General features: G+C 36.8%; 1 protein-coding gene across 1 annotated transcript in view; it reads right to left on the bottom strand.

Moving 5' to 3' along the window:
• The window catches only part of LOC150080917 (uncharacterized), a 408289-nt gene that overhangs the window by 186428 nt on the left and 205585 nt on the right, over positions 1 to 16276 (bottom strand). Inside the window, exons 7-8 of the mRNA XM_090380855.1 lie at positions 12711 to 12911; positions 6204 to 6402 (exon numbers count right to left, since the gene is read on the bottom strand). Coding sequence (XP_090236981.1) covers positions 6204 to 6402; positions 12711 to 12911 — 400 coding nt within the window. The remainder of the gene's footprint in view (positions 1 to 6203; positions 6403 to 12710; positions 12912 to 16276) is intronic.

Genomic DNA, 16276 nt, shown 5'->3' with positions numbered 1-16276 from the left:
AAACAGATATAAGCAGCAGTTCAGCTTACCGAATGGTGAGCACGATTATTACAGACGTTCGATTGGTTTCATACAGTGCTACAGACAACGAAATGGCCAGTAGACAATATCTAGATGATTTTACCCGGGGTCGAATAATTGGGAAGGTCGAAGTGCGAGGAGTGTGGCTGCAGAGTTCGGTATCGCCCATAGCATCGTCTCGTGTGCGTGGTCGGCTTTCAGAACGACAGGTACAGCTGTTCGAAGGACCAGAGGTGGTCGTCCACGAAAAACAACGTCCAATGATGACTGCTATATAAGAGGGACCGACAACAGACAGCGGGATCCATTGCAAACCAGCTGCACAGGACGCAGGATATCGCGGTTTACTATGGCCAGGCGATTCCACAAAGGTGGGTTGCTTTCCCGACGGCAAGTACGCTGTGTTCCCTTAACATACACACGCAGGATGTACACACCTGCCCATCGGAGACACCGTTTACAGTGGTGCATCGAACAAAAGGACTGGACAGCAAAGCAATGGGCTAAGGTACTCTTTACTGATGAGAGTAGATTCAGTCTCAGCAGCGATTCTGGACGTCAGCTAATCTGGCGAGAGGTTGGCACACGGTATCACCCCTTCAAACATCACTGAAAAGGATCGATATGGCGGTCGACATGTTCTCGTCTGGGGAGCCGTTATCTTGGATGGACGTACAAAACTCCAGACACTGGAAGGCGGTACTGTAACAGGTGCACGCTACTGTACTGAGGTAATCCTTCCCCATATGCGTCTGTTTCGAGATGCCATTGGCCCCGAATTCGTGTTAATGGATGATAACGCCACACCCCATCGCACATCTCCGCCTTCATTTTCCGCAATAAACATCACATTAAACATTACAACAATTTAAACAGTCATAAATTAGCTCAAACTTGATTCTGAACAGGCTAAGAGTAGAAAACTTGATGTTGTCGAAATGGTAGTCGAGCATTCTGATCTCTTGCCAAAGCTAATGGCTGCAACTTTTGACCATCTACAATCCGAACTCTCTTAAAACCTAATTGTTCTGCTGCCACCTTGGCTAAAGATAAAATCGAGTTACTAATATCGTACTTTTATTCTAACTCTTGTATTACGATCTTAGAAAACCGCCTCTTACCATTCCCAGTACACTCCACTCAAAGGATGTCAGTAGAATTATGAATAACTTTGATATCAAGAAAGCTCCAGGTTCTGATATTATTTCTACACTTGTTCTCTGTGCTTCCGAGCTTGCTCTTGCTCTGTGTCGACTTTTTACATTTTCTTATTTCGCCGATATTTTTCCTAATGTTTGGCAATTTTCTCATATTCAGCCAGTTCCTAAAAAATGATGACAATTCTCTCCCATCCAACTATCGCCTCATTGCACTTACCTCTACTCTTTCCACAGTAACGGAGAAATCTATTAACTGACAACTCTTAAACCATTTTGAAACCTTCCATGTAATCAATAATCGTCAATGTGGATTCCATCAGTGGTCGTTCTGATGGTGATGGCTTATGCTAGGACACATCGACCATAGAATATATGCAATTTACAAACACAAGACATTGATGCCTCAGAACCTCAATTGCTTTGGCACAAAAAAAAAAAAAAAAAAAAACCAAAAAAACAAAACAAAACCATACCGAACTTGAATTCTTAAGGTAGATTTTTGTTAAGACAAATATGGAATAAAAATTGTTCTTCCTGGATTTAATAAAATCATCCTCGTTTACCTTTTTAATCATTGTTATGTGTTGTTTCCGCAGTTAGGCGCGCAGGAATTTATAGAGCGTCTAAAAATGCTGCTGCCTTCATGCAAGAATGAAATTATACCTCATATTTAGGGTAAAATGTTTTTCAGTCTTATGGCTACCAGTACTGTAATCAGTGCTTCAAGCATATAACTGTTAGTACTGTATCGTAAAAATGCAGAGGGGATATTGTATATAAAAGTGAAACAGCGACGAAAGCCAACCTAATTAATCAAAAGGTGATTGCATGTGCTGTTTGGAAAACAGCAAAGGTGATTAGGTACACCACTACAGAATTGGTCGTTGTTAAAAATAGTGATGAAAGAATATTCTCAGAATCATTTCGAAAATATTCATTCAAAAGAATATTCTCGAGAAATATCCACCGTCAGTTAAGACAAAAACGAAATCTCCCCGAGGAACAATTTTGTTACTAAAAATACTAACTGCATATAATTGCCCCCCCCCCGGTTCATCTGATTTCCCTGCCACAGAAAACATTTACGTTAGCATATGAAAGTTATATTCAGCAAAACACCATTCGATGTAAAGTTTGATTTACAGTCGTGTGCGATCAGAATAACCCATCAGAGACACCGCCTTCCTAACGCTACTTATGGACTTAAATGACAATATCATTTAAGTGCGCGGCGCATCTCTAGTGTAATCGAGCACATCGGCCATGCGTTACGAAACTTCCTTACAAATTTAAGCAACCCCCAACTCGGGCAGCATATCACGAATACTAAATAGCATTCACTTAAACATCTCAGAGATGTGTAATGTGATTTGCGCCAATTAGAAGATTCTCCGAGGAATAAAAGATCAATTCCAGAGATAACAGCTGAAAAATGCACGATCAGAATACTGTTTAACGAATCCGCTGCTGTGCATTCTGGGGTCCCTTCGTACGCACGTAGCATTGACATATGGCTTGATAAACACATCCCCAACAGCTTGAAACTGAACCTAAATAAATTATTCTTGGCGTGCGTTGTTTATCTTTCTTATAGAGTAGTTAAAGAGTCACGCGATGCATTTAGCAGCACTTTAAGATTCCTTTTTGTTGGCTTGAGTCTTTAACATGTTAATTATGCTAAGTTTTGTCATCATTTCACTTATTGCCGTTGCCTGTGATACTTATGGTTCGGTACCTGAAGAATTTAACAACTACTGAGAGTCAGCTGTGCAGCCACACACACTGGCCTTTTCATAGGACTCTCGCTCTCTCTTTCGATACAAAAGGTTAAAGGAATTTACAATTAACCATTCTCACATGAATACAACCGTTAACTGTATTTTAGCCCTCGTGCATGCTTGAACCACATCTACTCTGCATTCTCTCGCTTGACCATTCGGCCAGATCAGATCTTCCAAGTGCGACAAATACAGTTGAAGATGTCGGCTGATGCCATGTGGTGACGGTTCAGAATCATGTGATTAAGCTTTTTAATGATAGTGTTTGGGGAGGGGGGTGCCACCAGTGGTTTCCCACAACTGCGCGATTTTTAATGATAGTAATATCTTTGTTAATATAGTTGCTAATATAGCCTTGATCTAAAATAATTCCTAAACGTAATTTACCTAGGTTGAAAACTACGTGCAAAAATGAAAATAGCATGCCTTGTTCGCGATATTGGCCTCGAATTTTGTATCTACAAAGGCAAATCATATATCATTCGAAAATTATATAACATAAACTCTATTCAATGAGGAATTAACAAAATTTAATGGCTACTTTAGATTACGCTGCCACTGGGCATGGCCGACGAACAGTGGAAGTGAAGGGCGTGATTGGTCCTGTCGAAGTGAAGAACGTGATAGCTAGTCCCCTCCTCGTGTCACGTGACGGCTTACGGGAAAAGGCCACGTGAAGGCCCTGAACTGACAAAAGTAGTTGAAATTAGAAGGAAAAAAACACAATTACAGGGAAAGGCCATGTTTTTAATAGACTTTCATTTTTTTCTAGTGAAAAATGGTTAGGTTACGTTAGTTTATGCCACTAATTTGGGACGGCCATTACAGAAGTATAGAAGCCGGAGGGCGAGAGCAGTGAATGAGGACATCCCACTGATGAGGTAAGTGTTTTTGCTTTTTTTTTTTTTTTTGGTGTTTATGTGGTTTCTTGACGATTTTAATTATTTAGCAGCAGTGACTGCACTACTCGATAGTCTGGAATATTAGTAGAAGCTCCCAGAAAAAAGTATTTTTTTTATTAAATTACCGCCTTTTCATTTTGCTCCTTCATTTTTTTTTTTTTTTTTTTTGTTTCTAATTGCAACCAGGGTTCTCAGTTCAGGTCCGTCACGTGATCTTCTGTTCGTCACGCGCCCTTTGTTTGTGACTGGTCACGTGAAAGGAGGAGGGGAGGAGAAATCACGTCATTCACTTTGACTGTTCGTTGGCCAAGCCCAGTGGCACCGTAATCTAAAGTTTTTCCAATTTAATGAGTTAATTTTTTAAAGATGAAATTAAATAGCTGATACAAAAATAACTAACCGATATTGTAAATCAGATAACAGATACGTAAAATTCCGGAGCAGGCGTTTTCTTTTAACTATTCTTTGATTCATTTAACAGAAAAGTTGAACGAAGTGATATAAAAAATAAATAAAAATAAGGAATGATTATAATTCAATATATAATGAATTACAACTCCTTTATAATAATTTATGAATTACAACAACTTTATAATGAATTGTAAAAAATTACAAATAAATGAGAGATATAAATAAAACAGCATGTAAACGGAAAAGGAATTTACTGATTAAATAAAATAACCACTGAACATTAAACGGAATTTTATTTCTGACCTTTATAGCCAACATCCACGACATTCTGCGATTCCCTTGGATCGCAAATATCGCAGACAAATCGATTACGGAATCAGGTAAATCTCGGGACTACTTTGCATACGAGTGTGTTGTACGTGAACTAAATGTGTAATCATAGTACGAACTGTTTACCGTTTATAACACGAATTCTCAGATATCTCTGAATACAATCGAAAACACTTATCACCAAATTAAATCATCACAAAGCAGACTCAGACTTCCATCAAGGAAAGACTATGCTGTAAAATGCTGTCCATCACGACAGTTATTTTCAGCGTAGTAGTTATTTTTTTAAGTAATGCATTCTAGCTAAAAATGCCACTAACAAGTAAACTAAACTAAAATTCAAGCATTGTACATTGTACTAATTCTTATTTTTAAATAACTTTGTTTTCTTTCATTGATTAACCGTAATGACTCCTATCGTTAATCAGTAATAGAATATCTTTGAGAATTTGAATTTAATGAAAGATATTCGAGAACATGTGATGGTAAATGTTATGAGTTAGTGCTATAATCATTAGTTTAGTATTTCTTTTTTAATAAAGAAATTCTTCTGTGTATTGCCAAAAGCAGTATAAATTTCTATTTATCGAAAGGCTAGAGAGAAAATGTTATAAAGAGAAACCAAACATTATCGAAATAAGGAGTTCATTTTTGTATTATAACAGAATCAAACATTTTATCTTTTGAATTTAATCTCTCTCTCTTTCTCTCTCTCGCTGAAATGGATGCTAAGGTGGTTATTTCTTTCCCCCCACTACGTTTTTCTAATGTTGTGGTTTAATAACCATTTGTTAAAACATATTTTCGATCCTTTAGAACATCGCTCGAGTCTAATGTGCCTACATTAATATAGATAATTCTTTAGTGAATTTTCTAAAAACACCTTAGCTCTTCCTTGGGGGAAGGGGGATAAAGAGAATGTAACGTGCGGTCTGGACAGCAGATGTGCTAATAGTAAATATTGAGACTTGTAGTAACTTCGTGGCAGAAGTAGTTTGTAATTATTGAACTCATTTTAAACGAAACTAACAGAATATTAGTGAGTGTCAATAAAAATCAAATAAATAAAACTGTCGCAGATATACATGAAATTTGAATAAAACAAGTATAGGTGTCTAAAACTGGGAATTTGATTTCAAGGGTTTAACAGCCATATACAAATTATTATTAATTTCATTTCAAGGATTTAACAGCCATATACAAATTATTTTAGTGTTGTTCGCTCGTTAAAGAATGAAGTAAAAAAATTAATATAATAGGAGTGATGAAGTATGCAGCTTTACATGGCAGTTCTGAATTTAGAGGTATTGGGATTGGAAGTTTCTGTACAGTTCAATTCAGTCTATTGACTAAGTTTCAATTTGTTTACAAAATGCCCCTCATTTTTCCCCCTAACACAGCAAACAAAGAATTGGAATTGGGGAAATTCTCATGCCGCCAGTTTTCAGAGCGAAAATTTCTTATGTTATTTAAAAGCAAATAGTCTTAGTTGGCAAGGAGACATTGTAAAGTGGCAAATGAACAGACAAAAGTGTGACACTACCATTAAACTTTCACACGATTTCTTAAAAGTTTAACTTCAGTAAGTCATGTGAAATTACCTGTCTCCATCTTCGAGATGAAAATCAACAAACTGAACATCAATTTTCTGTCCCCAGGGAGCGTAAATGTCGTAGTGACATTCAATGTTGTCTGGATAAGGGCTAGGAAAATTCGGGCTGTTTAGAGAATCTTGAGAATGTTCTGGACTCAAATAAATAGTTTTATTGCATATGACTTCTGGAAGTTTCTTCAACGTTACTGAAAATAAGAAAAGAAAAATATTATTAAGAAAATATGAATGAAGTAAGCATTTCTATGCTGTGATAGTCATATACAATCAGAAAAATTATATCACAAAGTACACAAATTTAAATAATATTTGCCCTTGCGAAGAACGTTACAGAGAAACAGCAGCATTGAGAACAAGCCTCGTACAGAAGCTGAAAGAGAACGCTGTCAAATCGCATCTATGTTCTGCCTCCCAGTCTCCGGTTTCACTTCAAGTGGTCTGTACGAACGCTGGCATCCCTGGAGTTTTTCTTAATGAGACATAAACCTAATTTACCTTTCCTATGGGGCTACGCTTTGCTTTTTTTTTATGCTATCTGGGCTTCTCATTCACTTTGCGAAGGTTTAGGAATGCAACGCTAAACATCTCGGGGAAGTTAATTAGGTGAGTACGCAAGGCAATTCCCTGTGAAAATTAATATCTAAAGGCGATGGCCAGTCCGATGCATTTGTCGGATTAAGGAACTATTCAACAGGAAAGAAGGTAGTTTTCAGAGAGAATTATGCAAAAACACATTTTTGTTCAGACAAAAATGTGTTTTTGTCTGAACAAACTTTCTCCCCGCCTGCTGACACTGTTTCAATAAGCATGGTATATTAAGAATTACTTACATTCGGAAATTTAGAGGACCATCGAGCTACTTCTACATTATTCACAAAGAGACCTAAAAGTTTTAAATATGTTTATTTCTTAATGAATTTTCTTATGTAAAAACATTTTCGGCATGAAATTTACACTCTATAAAGCATGAAGTTCATAGCCACATACTTCATAATCCTTTTTCTTTAAGGATCAAGAAATCTGAATCGGTCATTTTCGTAACGAGATGGTGTACAGCTCCACATATCGAATATGGTATTGGATTTCCCCCACAAAAAATTTACAGAACAGTTTGAGTAATTTGATTCATTTTAGCCAAAATATTCGCTGGTCCGAATTCCGGCGAATACTTACTGCTGCAACTATCTATCCGTACAATAAAGAGTTAGGATGAAGTTTAACTTAACTGAAGAAACTGATGATGGCATATTGTCTACAACGGAGGAGAGCCCTGCTCTTCGTTTACAGAGGATTGCGTATGCTGAAGGTCCTGTATTGAAAATTATTTATACATACCAAAAACTCTATCAGACTGCCCTTCTCTTAGTAACACATTCAGTATCGAAATTGATGCATTAACTTTTTAATTAATAACACTTTTTTGAAGGAAACAAACACTGGTCAGACATAATACAACAGTGAAGCAATATTCTAGTTATACAGAAAAGTTATATAGTCGCTGATGGATCTAAAACCCAACAGCAACCTGCATCAATCTGCAAGCACACTTGTATGTCTGTTATTAAACCAATCCTGGTAAATAGCAATATTTAGTTATACAGAAAAAAGAAGAGGTGATACCCTTTTTTTCCAACATCGTAAGACATACAAGGGTATGATTTATAAACATAAATGTGCCTAAACTCTCTGTACAGTGGTATCATTTGAGCTGATATAACTGTCATGCAGCGACAACGAGGAACAGTCTTCTGCGGTGCCCTGTGAATTTAAATAAGTCATTCACAGCATTAGCAGAAAGAAATTGCCAAAACATCTTCACCTTCACCTTTAGTTCAAGAAAACAACAAAGCAGAAGTGGTCTGATAGAGTGAATGGCACAAGTTTTCGCTTAGAAATGTGCAAATGTGAATAGATCCTCCACCAAAAATATAAATGCTATTAATTTGTAATGCAGTGCGCCCATCTGGTGACCGATTATTAGTTAGTAGTAGTAGTATTAGCGGTGGAAAATTATGCAAGAAAGCAAGCTTTTACAGCATCAGACAAAAAAAAAAAAAAAAAAAAAAAAAACCCTCCCATTTCACCTATTCTCCAATAGCTTGTCTACTGCCGTATCAGCAGAGGGCAGCCAGTAACGCTATTAGCGTCCAACAGAGAAGTATTTTTTGTGTGGGATAGATAACGTAACTCTACTTGTTGGATTTAAAAAGCATAATAATTTTCCCAAAATAGTGCAATATGACAAGCAAATAGCTTTCCAAAAATCTATACAAAAACCTCGTACATTGTTAAAAAGAATTTACTAAGTTGAGTATTTATATCAAACAATTAAATTTTGCTTTATAAACTCTATTTTATAATATTACTTCAGAATATTGCATTTAAATATTACATTATTAATAACTTCTCATTTTACATAATATTTGAGCGTTATCAAGTTTCATACTGCGTTAACTTTATTATTCAAGGCATGCTCTGTAAGCAACCTACACAATAAATTCTATGCTGTAAAAATGTGCGCGCACAGGCACATATACGCCAGAGCTCCTGAGGTCTTGCTAAGGTGGAAAACGAGCAAGGTACGCTCTCGTTTATGAGATTACCCTTCAATAAAAGCAATTAGACAACGAAGAAGGCTGTTGATATTGGAGGATATACACAGTGAAATCTGATTATAACTCTATAAAGAGAGAATATGGTGTCTAAATGCAGACGTGGATAGGATGATGTTCTCTTCAATTATGAGTAGATGAGCATCCACGTCTGCTTCTAGGTACCACATATGTGGTGGTACTTCGGAGAGATGATTTTTATGGATTGTGAGTAGAATTTCGGGTGAAATTAATTTCCTTAATTGAATAAATTGTTTTTATAAAGAACTTCAAAAGAGTTTCAATGGCAATAGATGAACTTGTGTGAATAAAGTTCGTGGATTGTTTTTCGAAAATTACTCGTTATGCTCGCAGTACAGCATAACGCTGTGTCGAGCCACGCTCTTACTTTCTATAACTAATCTGCTCTATATTTTGATAGTAATAAATTAGGATTTTATTTCCACTTATTTGACTTAATACAGTTTATGGTGCTGCTTCATCTAATGCTGGTAGAAGCTCAGGGTAGTGCTGCTAATGTAGTACTAGTAATCCAAATGTCGGGATCTTTATGCATTCTTTGTTCTGCACCTTTCTACTTTTTTTTTTTTCGTTCTGCTGCTGCTGACCTGACTTTGTTTCTATGGGCAAAGGACAAGATGGAGGAATTAACGTGGGATAGTACGACTTGGTAAGGTTATAGTAATCGGCCCGCCTCCATATGGCACCGATGGAAATTACTTTCTGTCCACCTGAGCTAAGTGGTCAATCAAAACAACACTAACAACATTACATGTCACTACACTATGCGATGTCCACAATTACACAGCTGATTTGTCTTTTGGCTGACATAGCCTACATAATAGAAATAAATAAATAAACAAATGTGATTCGCTACTGGGTTCTTGTTGTTATTTAAGGCCATATTGCGCTCCGTGTGTGTGTTATGTCTGTTCAAGTGTGTTCGTTCAAGGCCGATTTGCAGGTTGTCCGGACTGAAAAACTCACGGGGAAAACCACACTCCCTCCGCCTTCGCTACTGGGGTGGAGTGTTAGATACCAAACATGACGGCTTATTTCAGTATTATGATATAGGGTGACTGGAAATTATATTTCCACTTATATAGGAGAATAGTCATTACAGAAAATAAAAATAAATGTGGATGAGTTAAGATTACAAATAATACTTAATTAAGTAAACCTCGCTTTAACAGACTATATGGATATAAGGCCTATCCGATAAATATGTTGCCCACTTAATTTTATAAAAGCAAATATATTCGCTGAATATGCTAAAATGTTATGAAAAAAAAGTGTATTTCGCTTCCTGATCTTCCTCCTCATTCTTCTCGTCTTTCAATTTCATCTAAGTGCTTTTTCAAGCCAACAAAAATATCTGCCGCGAAGGAGGCTTACCAACTTTGTTAGCATCATGATGAATAATCACTAACTTTCTACTTTTGCTGAAGTTTTACGTGGTTAAACTCGCTCTCTCTCTAAGGACAGAAATGATTAATGAGCATTTGTTTGTTACATGTTTCGTATTGCATTGTAAAATTATTTTACTCATATTGTATTTGTATGTATTTGTATTTTATTTAATTGTACTGTACTGTACTTTTAACTGTACTGTTCATTCACTTACAGTAGCACTTAAGAATTCGTTATTTTGGCTGTACCATTAAATTTTCAGGTGTGTTGAATACGTGCAGAGCGCCTATTGTCTTAATCAAGTCCGTTGGTCCTCGTGTGTCAACTCGATTCCCGGTGGATGGATTTTCATGAAATTTTATGTTTCGCCCTTTTAGGAAGATTTATCGAGCCGTTCCAAGTTTAATTAAAATCGGACAAACAGAAATCGGATATTTACATACAACATTAGTGTATTTATATACACTCGCGTTGTATGTAATATTCCCCTCCTTTCCTTCCCTTAGGGGAGCATATACCCTGTATAAATGTCCACCACTTGTGTACATTGTTCTATCGCTGAAAGATCGATGCCTTGTACTGCATTTACATGAAACGCGATGCTGGTTTGCTCTGAAACATGGTGATATGATATTAAATATTATATTATTTATTTATTTATTTACACATTGCACCTTTCACAAGCTAAAATCCTAAAAAAGAACAATAAAAGATATAGTTATTTCAAATAGAAAATCTTGAAAAAAAAAGGAAAAAAAAACATGGAGGTCATCAAAATAAAGAGATATTTTAAGGTACAAAATCTCTGTTTAATATGGCATCAGTTGCGTTCAGTTAATTAATGCAGTACACTACTAGTATGCATTCGACTTATTTATGTACTAATATACATTCAACTTGTTTATGTACACTACTAATATACATTCGACTTGTTTATGTACACTACTAGTATACATTCGACTTAAATAGGATAATGTTTATTATAGTTACAAACATGTGTGCCATTATGTATTCTTATTGTTATTGTTTGATGATATCCCTTCATATGGTCCTTGTCACCTTTATGGTGTATTACATGCCTTCATAGGTAGCACAGTTAAAATAATCACCATCCTCTCGACACCCTCGAAGGTAGCACGGTGGATATAATCAACGCCCTTAGTGCAGCGGTGAAAAAGATTGAGGTTAGAATCCTGTCAATGACGCAAGGAACTTTTATGGGCTTTTTTTTTTTTTTTCACAACGTAGTGAGTTGGTCGATCTCAGGACTGTTTCATGATTTTTAACCCCAGATATTGGGGGGGGGGGCTTCGTCCAGAAATCAGGCAAATCGACCACAGAATACATGAAATTTACAGATTTACGCCTTATAATCTTAGTTACTTTGGCGCTTAACAAACACCTAACCCTACGGGATTCGAACTCTACGGCTTTTAAATAAAAATTAAAACGCAAATCAAAATTTCTCGCATCAACGATTCCAGAAATTTTAATTTGTGTTTTTTCACAACTTGGCTGAGTTAGTCAGCATCAGGAGAAGGCGCCATGTTTTTTTTTTTTCTACCGAAGAGTCGGAGTTTTTGTCCAGCTCCTACACCTCCAATTGAAGAGACAGACCCTTTTTTAAGAATTACTTCAGTCTGAAAGCAAACGTCAAACGACTGAACTCACTATATTGCGATGTAGGTGACTTATGTGTCCGACATCGCAGTATGGTGCAGATTTATTTTGTTCTGGTTGGTTCACCGAAATGTTCACAGGAGACAGATCTATATTTACAATTAATCAAATATAATAAACCCTTGTGTTGATGGTGAATTGCACAGTGTGAAATAATCATCATTTTAATTGCACGTCCTTCAACATTTTCAGTGATATTTTCGTTATAACTGTTAGCCAGAAAGTCGATATTTTCCACGTCTACTTCTTCAGACATTTTCCATTGCATCCATCACAAATCTAAAGGCGCCTCCATTACCTGTACAATAATTGCAGCCCAAAATATCTCTCGACCTTTTTAATAATTCAGGAAGTCGCCAATAAGATACACCACACCTCTCTAGTGGAGTGTGTTGCAAGGTCAGCATAGCCATTCATTTTCTAAATACTTTAGCTATGGATATAAAACTTGAAGAGTTTAATAGCAGTTTTTAATGGACAAAAGAGGCTCATTTTCTCTTTTATTATCGTTTTTAATGTAGGAGAGAGAGAGAGAGAGAGAGAGAGAGAGAGAGAGAGAGAGAGAGAGAGAGAGAGAGAGTGGTTTAACGCTTTATAACTACAAAATTGTGTTCGACCTCCTTCCTTTACTTCAGAAAATCCAAACCACAGCACCACCTTCAGGCACTGAAGAAATTAATTTACACGATCGGGTTTTTAATATAAAATTGAAGTAATTACACCGGGCGTCAGCGTGTGATTATTAGCTCCGATAGCATGCTGAGTTAAATATGTAGAAATAAAGTATTGTTTACCTCCTGGCTTCAGGCGTTGACAAATAAATGGATTCTTGACCCTACAGTCTCTGTCATTCCAGTAGAACACTTCGGCCTGACCCTGACCTTTGGTTGGATAGCGAAACACATTTCTCATCTCAACACAGTCTTGCTCTGACAGTCCATCGTCGCTTGGCTGGGCATTGTAGAATCTATGCTGAGACCAACCCGGGAACCAGTCTGAAAATGATAAAGTGAACCTGTTATGTGCAGTCGTTACGATCTGAGAGATCTCAGACAACATTCAATTTATCAGATAACAAGAAGGAACAATAATCGAGACTACTTGCTTGAAAAGGCATAACACTAGTTTAATCGGAGTATTTAAAAGGAGATTACTGTTGCTAAAGTTTATGTTCTTCCTATATCAAGCTTATTATTTCCTGTGTTCATTTCTTGATTTTATTTTAAAAATATAGTACATTTAAACCATGCTAATGTATTTCATAATTTCCATAAACATATATCAGTTTCTAACACAACTTTAACGGCAATTTTGTACCACATTATAGTATTACAAATTTAATTTCATCAAATTTAAATATATTGACCTATTTCACAAAAAATGGAAATACAAATAAGAATCGTAATGCCTGATAACAGTATTTTATAGGTTACCATCCAAATGATCGTCTGATCAGCACATGGCAAAAATAAAATAAAATGAAATAACAATAATAAAAATACATATAAGGTAGTTTAGACAAAAATATGCAGGCTTCCGTAGCCGGGTGGTCAGGAGCGGGAGTGCATCAGCACGCTCTTTGAGTAGACCGGGGTTCAAGCCCATGACTGCTAAATAAGGTTGATCTGCCGACCAGCGTGGCTGATTATAGTCCATTTTCTTCAGTATGAATTGTTGAGGAGGCTTCCATCCTGAAGTGGGTTGATAATGGCTGCATTTACATATATATATTTTTTTTAATGGCGTAATTATAAATAAAACTATTAACTGCCGGCATAACAATAAAAATGTTCAGGTTAAACATAATCATTATAATAACAATTAAAAATATTAAAAAAATGATAAAAATCCAGTTACTTAGCTCTGTATATTGGTGTATACGTTATATGGGTTTACTGACCAATTTTATAGGTTTAAACATAGGTTTCATCATTACAGATTTAATGGTAAATGTTAAACATACCACACACAAGATTACTGCGTATAGTATGTGTAGCACTCTATACCTGCACCAATAGGAAAAGATTTTGGACATCTCTGTTAAAATGTATCATTTTATCGATGATCTTGTAATCTTTAATAAACTGAAATTTAGCCATAAAATTGTAGCTATGATGGGTTTCGAACCTTTAGTTATTTAGTTCATAACTTACAACGCTTTTTTTTTTTTTTTTTTTTCAATTTATGCAGGCTCGAACCGCTGAGGTTCGAGCCTGCATAAAATGAAAAAACAATTGAACATGAAGCCATAAAAAAACATCTTTACACAAATAGGATTGCCGAGCAAGGATATTAATGAAAACATTGTAAATACATTAGGAAAATCTGCCCCATCACAAGCAACAATCAAAAATAATATATGAGTAAAAATTCATGCATGGTGATGGATGATCGAAGAGCAACTGCTAGAGAAATAGTAAAGGCTAACACATCTTAATTGTACGGTGCAAAGTAGTCTGTCACATGAATTAAGTGTAACAAAGGTTTGTGCATGGATCTACTGCCTTTTTGATAGTCATAAACGTTTTGGATTAAAGACTTCAAAGCGACATTTTCCTAGCTGTCAAGCAGATCCTGAAAATTTTCTAGCCAGATATGTAACTATGGATGATACATGGTTTCATCACCACCAACCGGAGTCGTCGTTATTGTTGTTGTTATAGGGTTTATAAGGCGCATCAGCGACTTTGGCCATATTACGCAGTATATATAATCTGTAAACAGCGTGTGTTCTGTGGTCGATTTGCTGTTTGCTGGACGAAAAAACCCAAGTTTCAACCGGAGTCAAAATTGCAACCTAGACGATAGAAACACGTTGAATCACCACCTCCAAAGAAGACCAAGGCAGTCCCATAGACAAGCAAGGTAATGGCATCTGTCTTCCGGGATTCAAAAGGTTATCTTTCAAAGGAGCAAACAATAAACGGACAATACTAAGTTAACTTAATAACCAAGTGAGATGCAATCGAGTGAAAGAGGCCAAGAAAGCTGATTAAAGGTATTTTCTTTTACTAGAACAACGCATCTCTTTAAACATCGACTATTACTATAGCTGCAATTCATCAGGCTGGCTATAAATTGCTGCCCCACACGCCCAACATACCTACCAGATCTAGTCCTGTCCACTTATTCTCGAAACTAAAAACTAACTTGTCTGGAAGGAAATTTGTGTAGGATGATGAGCTGATGGCGGCTCAAACTCCTTTTTTCTGTACCTTGAAGTAAAGTGATTACTCAGCTAGGATAATAAATTGGAGCATCGCTTTAAAAAGTGCATTAAGTTACAAGGAGATTACATCAAAAAGCAGTGTAAAGTCAACATCAGATAACTCCTTCTATGCTGGCTAGGAACTTATCAAGCAACCATCATAAACCCGTTTGACCTAACTGTTACAAGTACTAATGTTGATTTCAGCATGTGTCCTACCATGATATATTAAAATACCACAATAGTAACAGTAAAATCTATGATAAAAGGGATGTGCTAAAATTGCAAGCAATATATCTAACTAACTGGTATTGTACCATTTCAAAAAGATCTATGGCAATATTATTAGCGCACAGTATTTAAAGGATAACTCATACACTCGTGATCACTGAATTATGACCTCCCCATCCGTAATGGACTATGCCGCATAGCCCGCAGTATAAACAGCCGAACAGATTCGTATAAAGATACGAATCAAAGGGGCATGATTGTGGGGTTTGTACGTCGGGTGCTTCCATATCGGAAACGGCATGTCTTGTCTGTTGCTCACGGCCCACTGTGGTTAAAGTTTACAAAGAATGGTGTCGAACGGGTCAAACCATCTCCAGCTGACAGAACTGTAAAGTGATTACCCAATGTGGATGTTCGTGATAAGCGAAGGGTGAGCGTGTTGTACGGGCCCAACTGTCAACGTGTGACAGTTGACATCTCAATACAATACGGGGAATGCAAAAACAATATCCCAAATGACGATGCGCCGCACCGCACACTCAGACGTATGGGATTTCACAGCAGACTACCCAAGAGACACCCTCTCCTCACCCACCGTTGATCATCGTCGATGGTAAATGCCGTGGTGTCAACAACACGCTAGCTGGACTGTGGAGAACTGGAAACGAGTAAGCTGGTCAGGTGAGTCCAAATACCTGGTAAAAACACGCTGACGGACTCCTTCATGTGTGACGCAAGCAACACGAGTCCCTGGACCCATTATGTATGGCGGTGATTGCTTAACATAGAGCATATTCTGCTGGAAAGAACTAGGATCCCTGGTGCGTATGGACCAACGTTAGGAGACCATACACAGTGCAGAATGAGTTTTAGGTCCGCTGTTTACCTAGGCAAGTATATCTTAGTGCTAGTGCATACTTT

Source organism: Mastigoproctus giganteus, chromosome 9 (assembly GCF_048544385.1).
Source record: "Mastigoproctus giganteus isolate SK-2022 chromosome 9, ASM4854438v1, whole genome shotgun sequence".
Classification (NCBI taxonomy): Eukaryota; Metazoa; Arthropoda; class Arachnida; order Uropygi; family Thelyphonidae; genus Mastigoproctus; species Mastigoproctus giganteus.
Note: the sequence above shows the minus strand (reverse complement) of the source record. Positions and strands in the feature narration are given on the sequence as shown.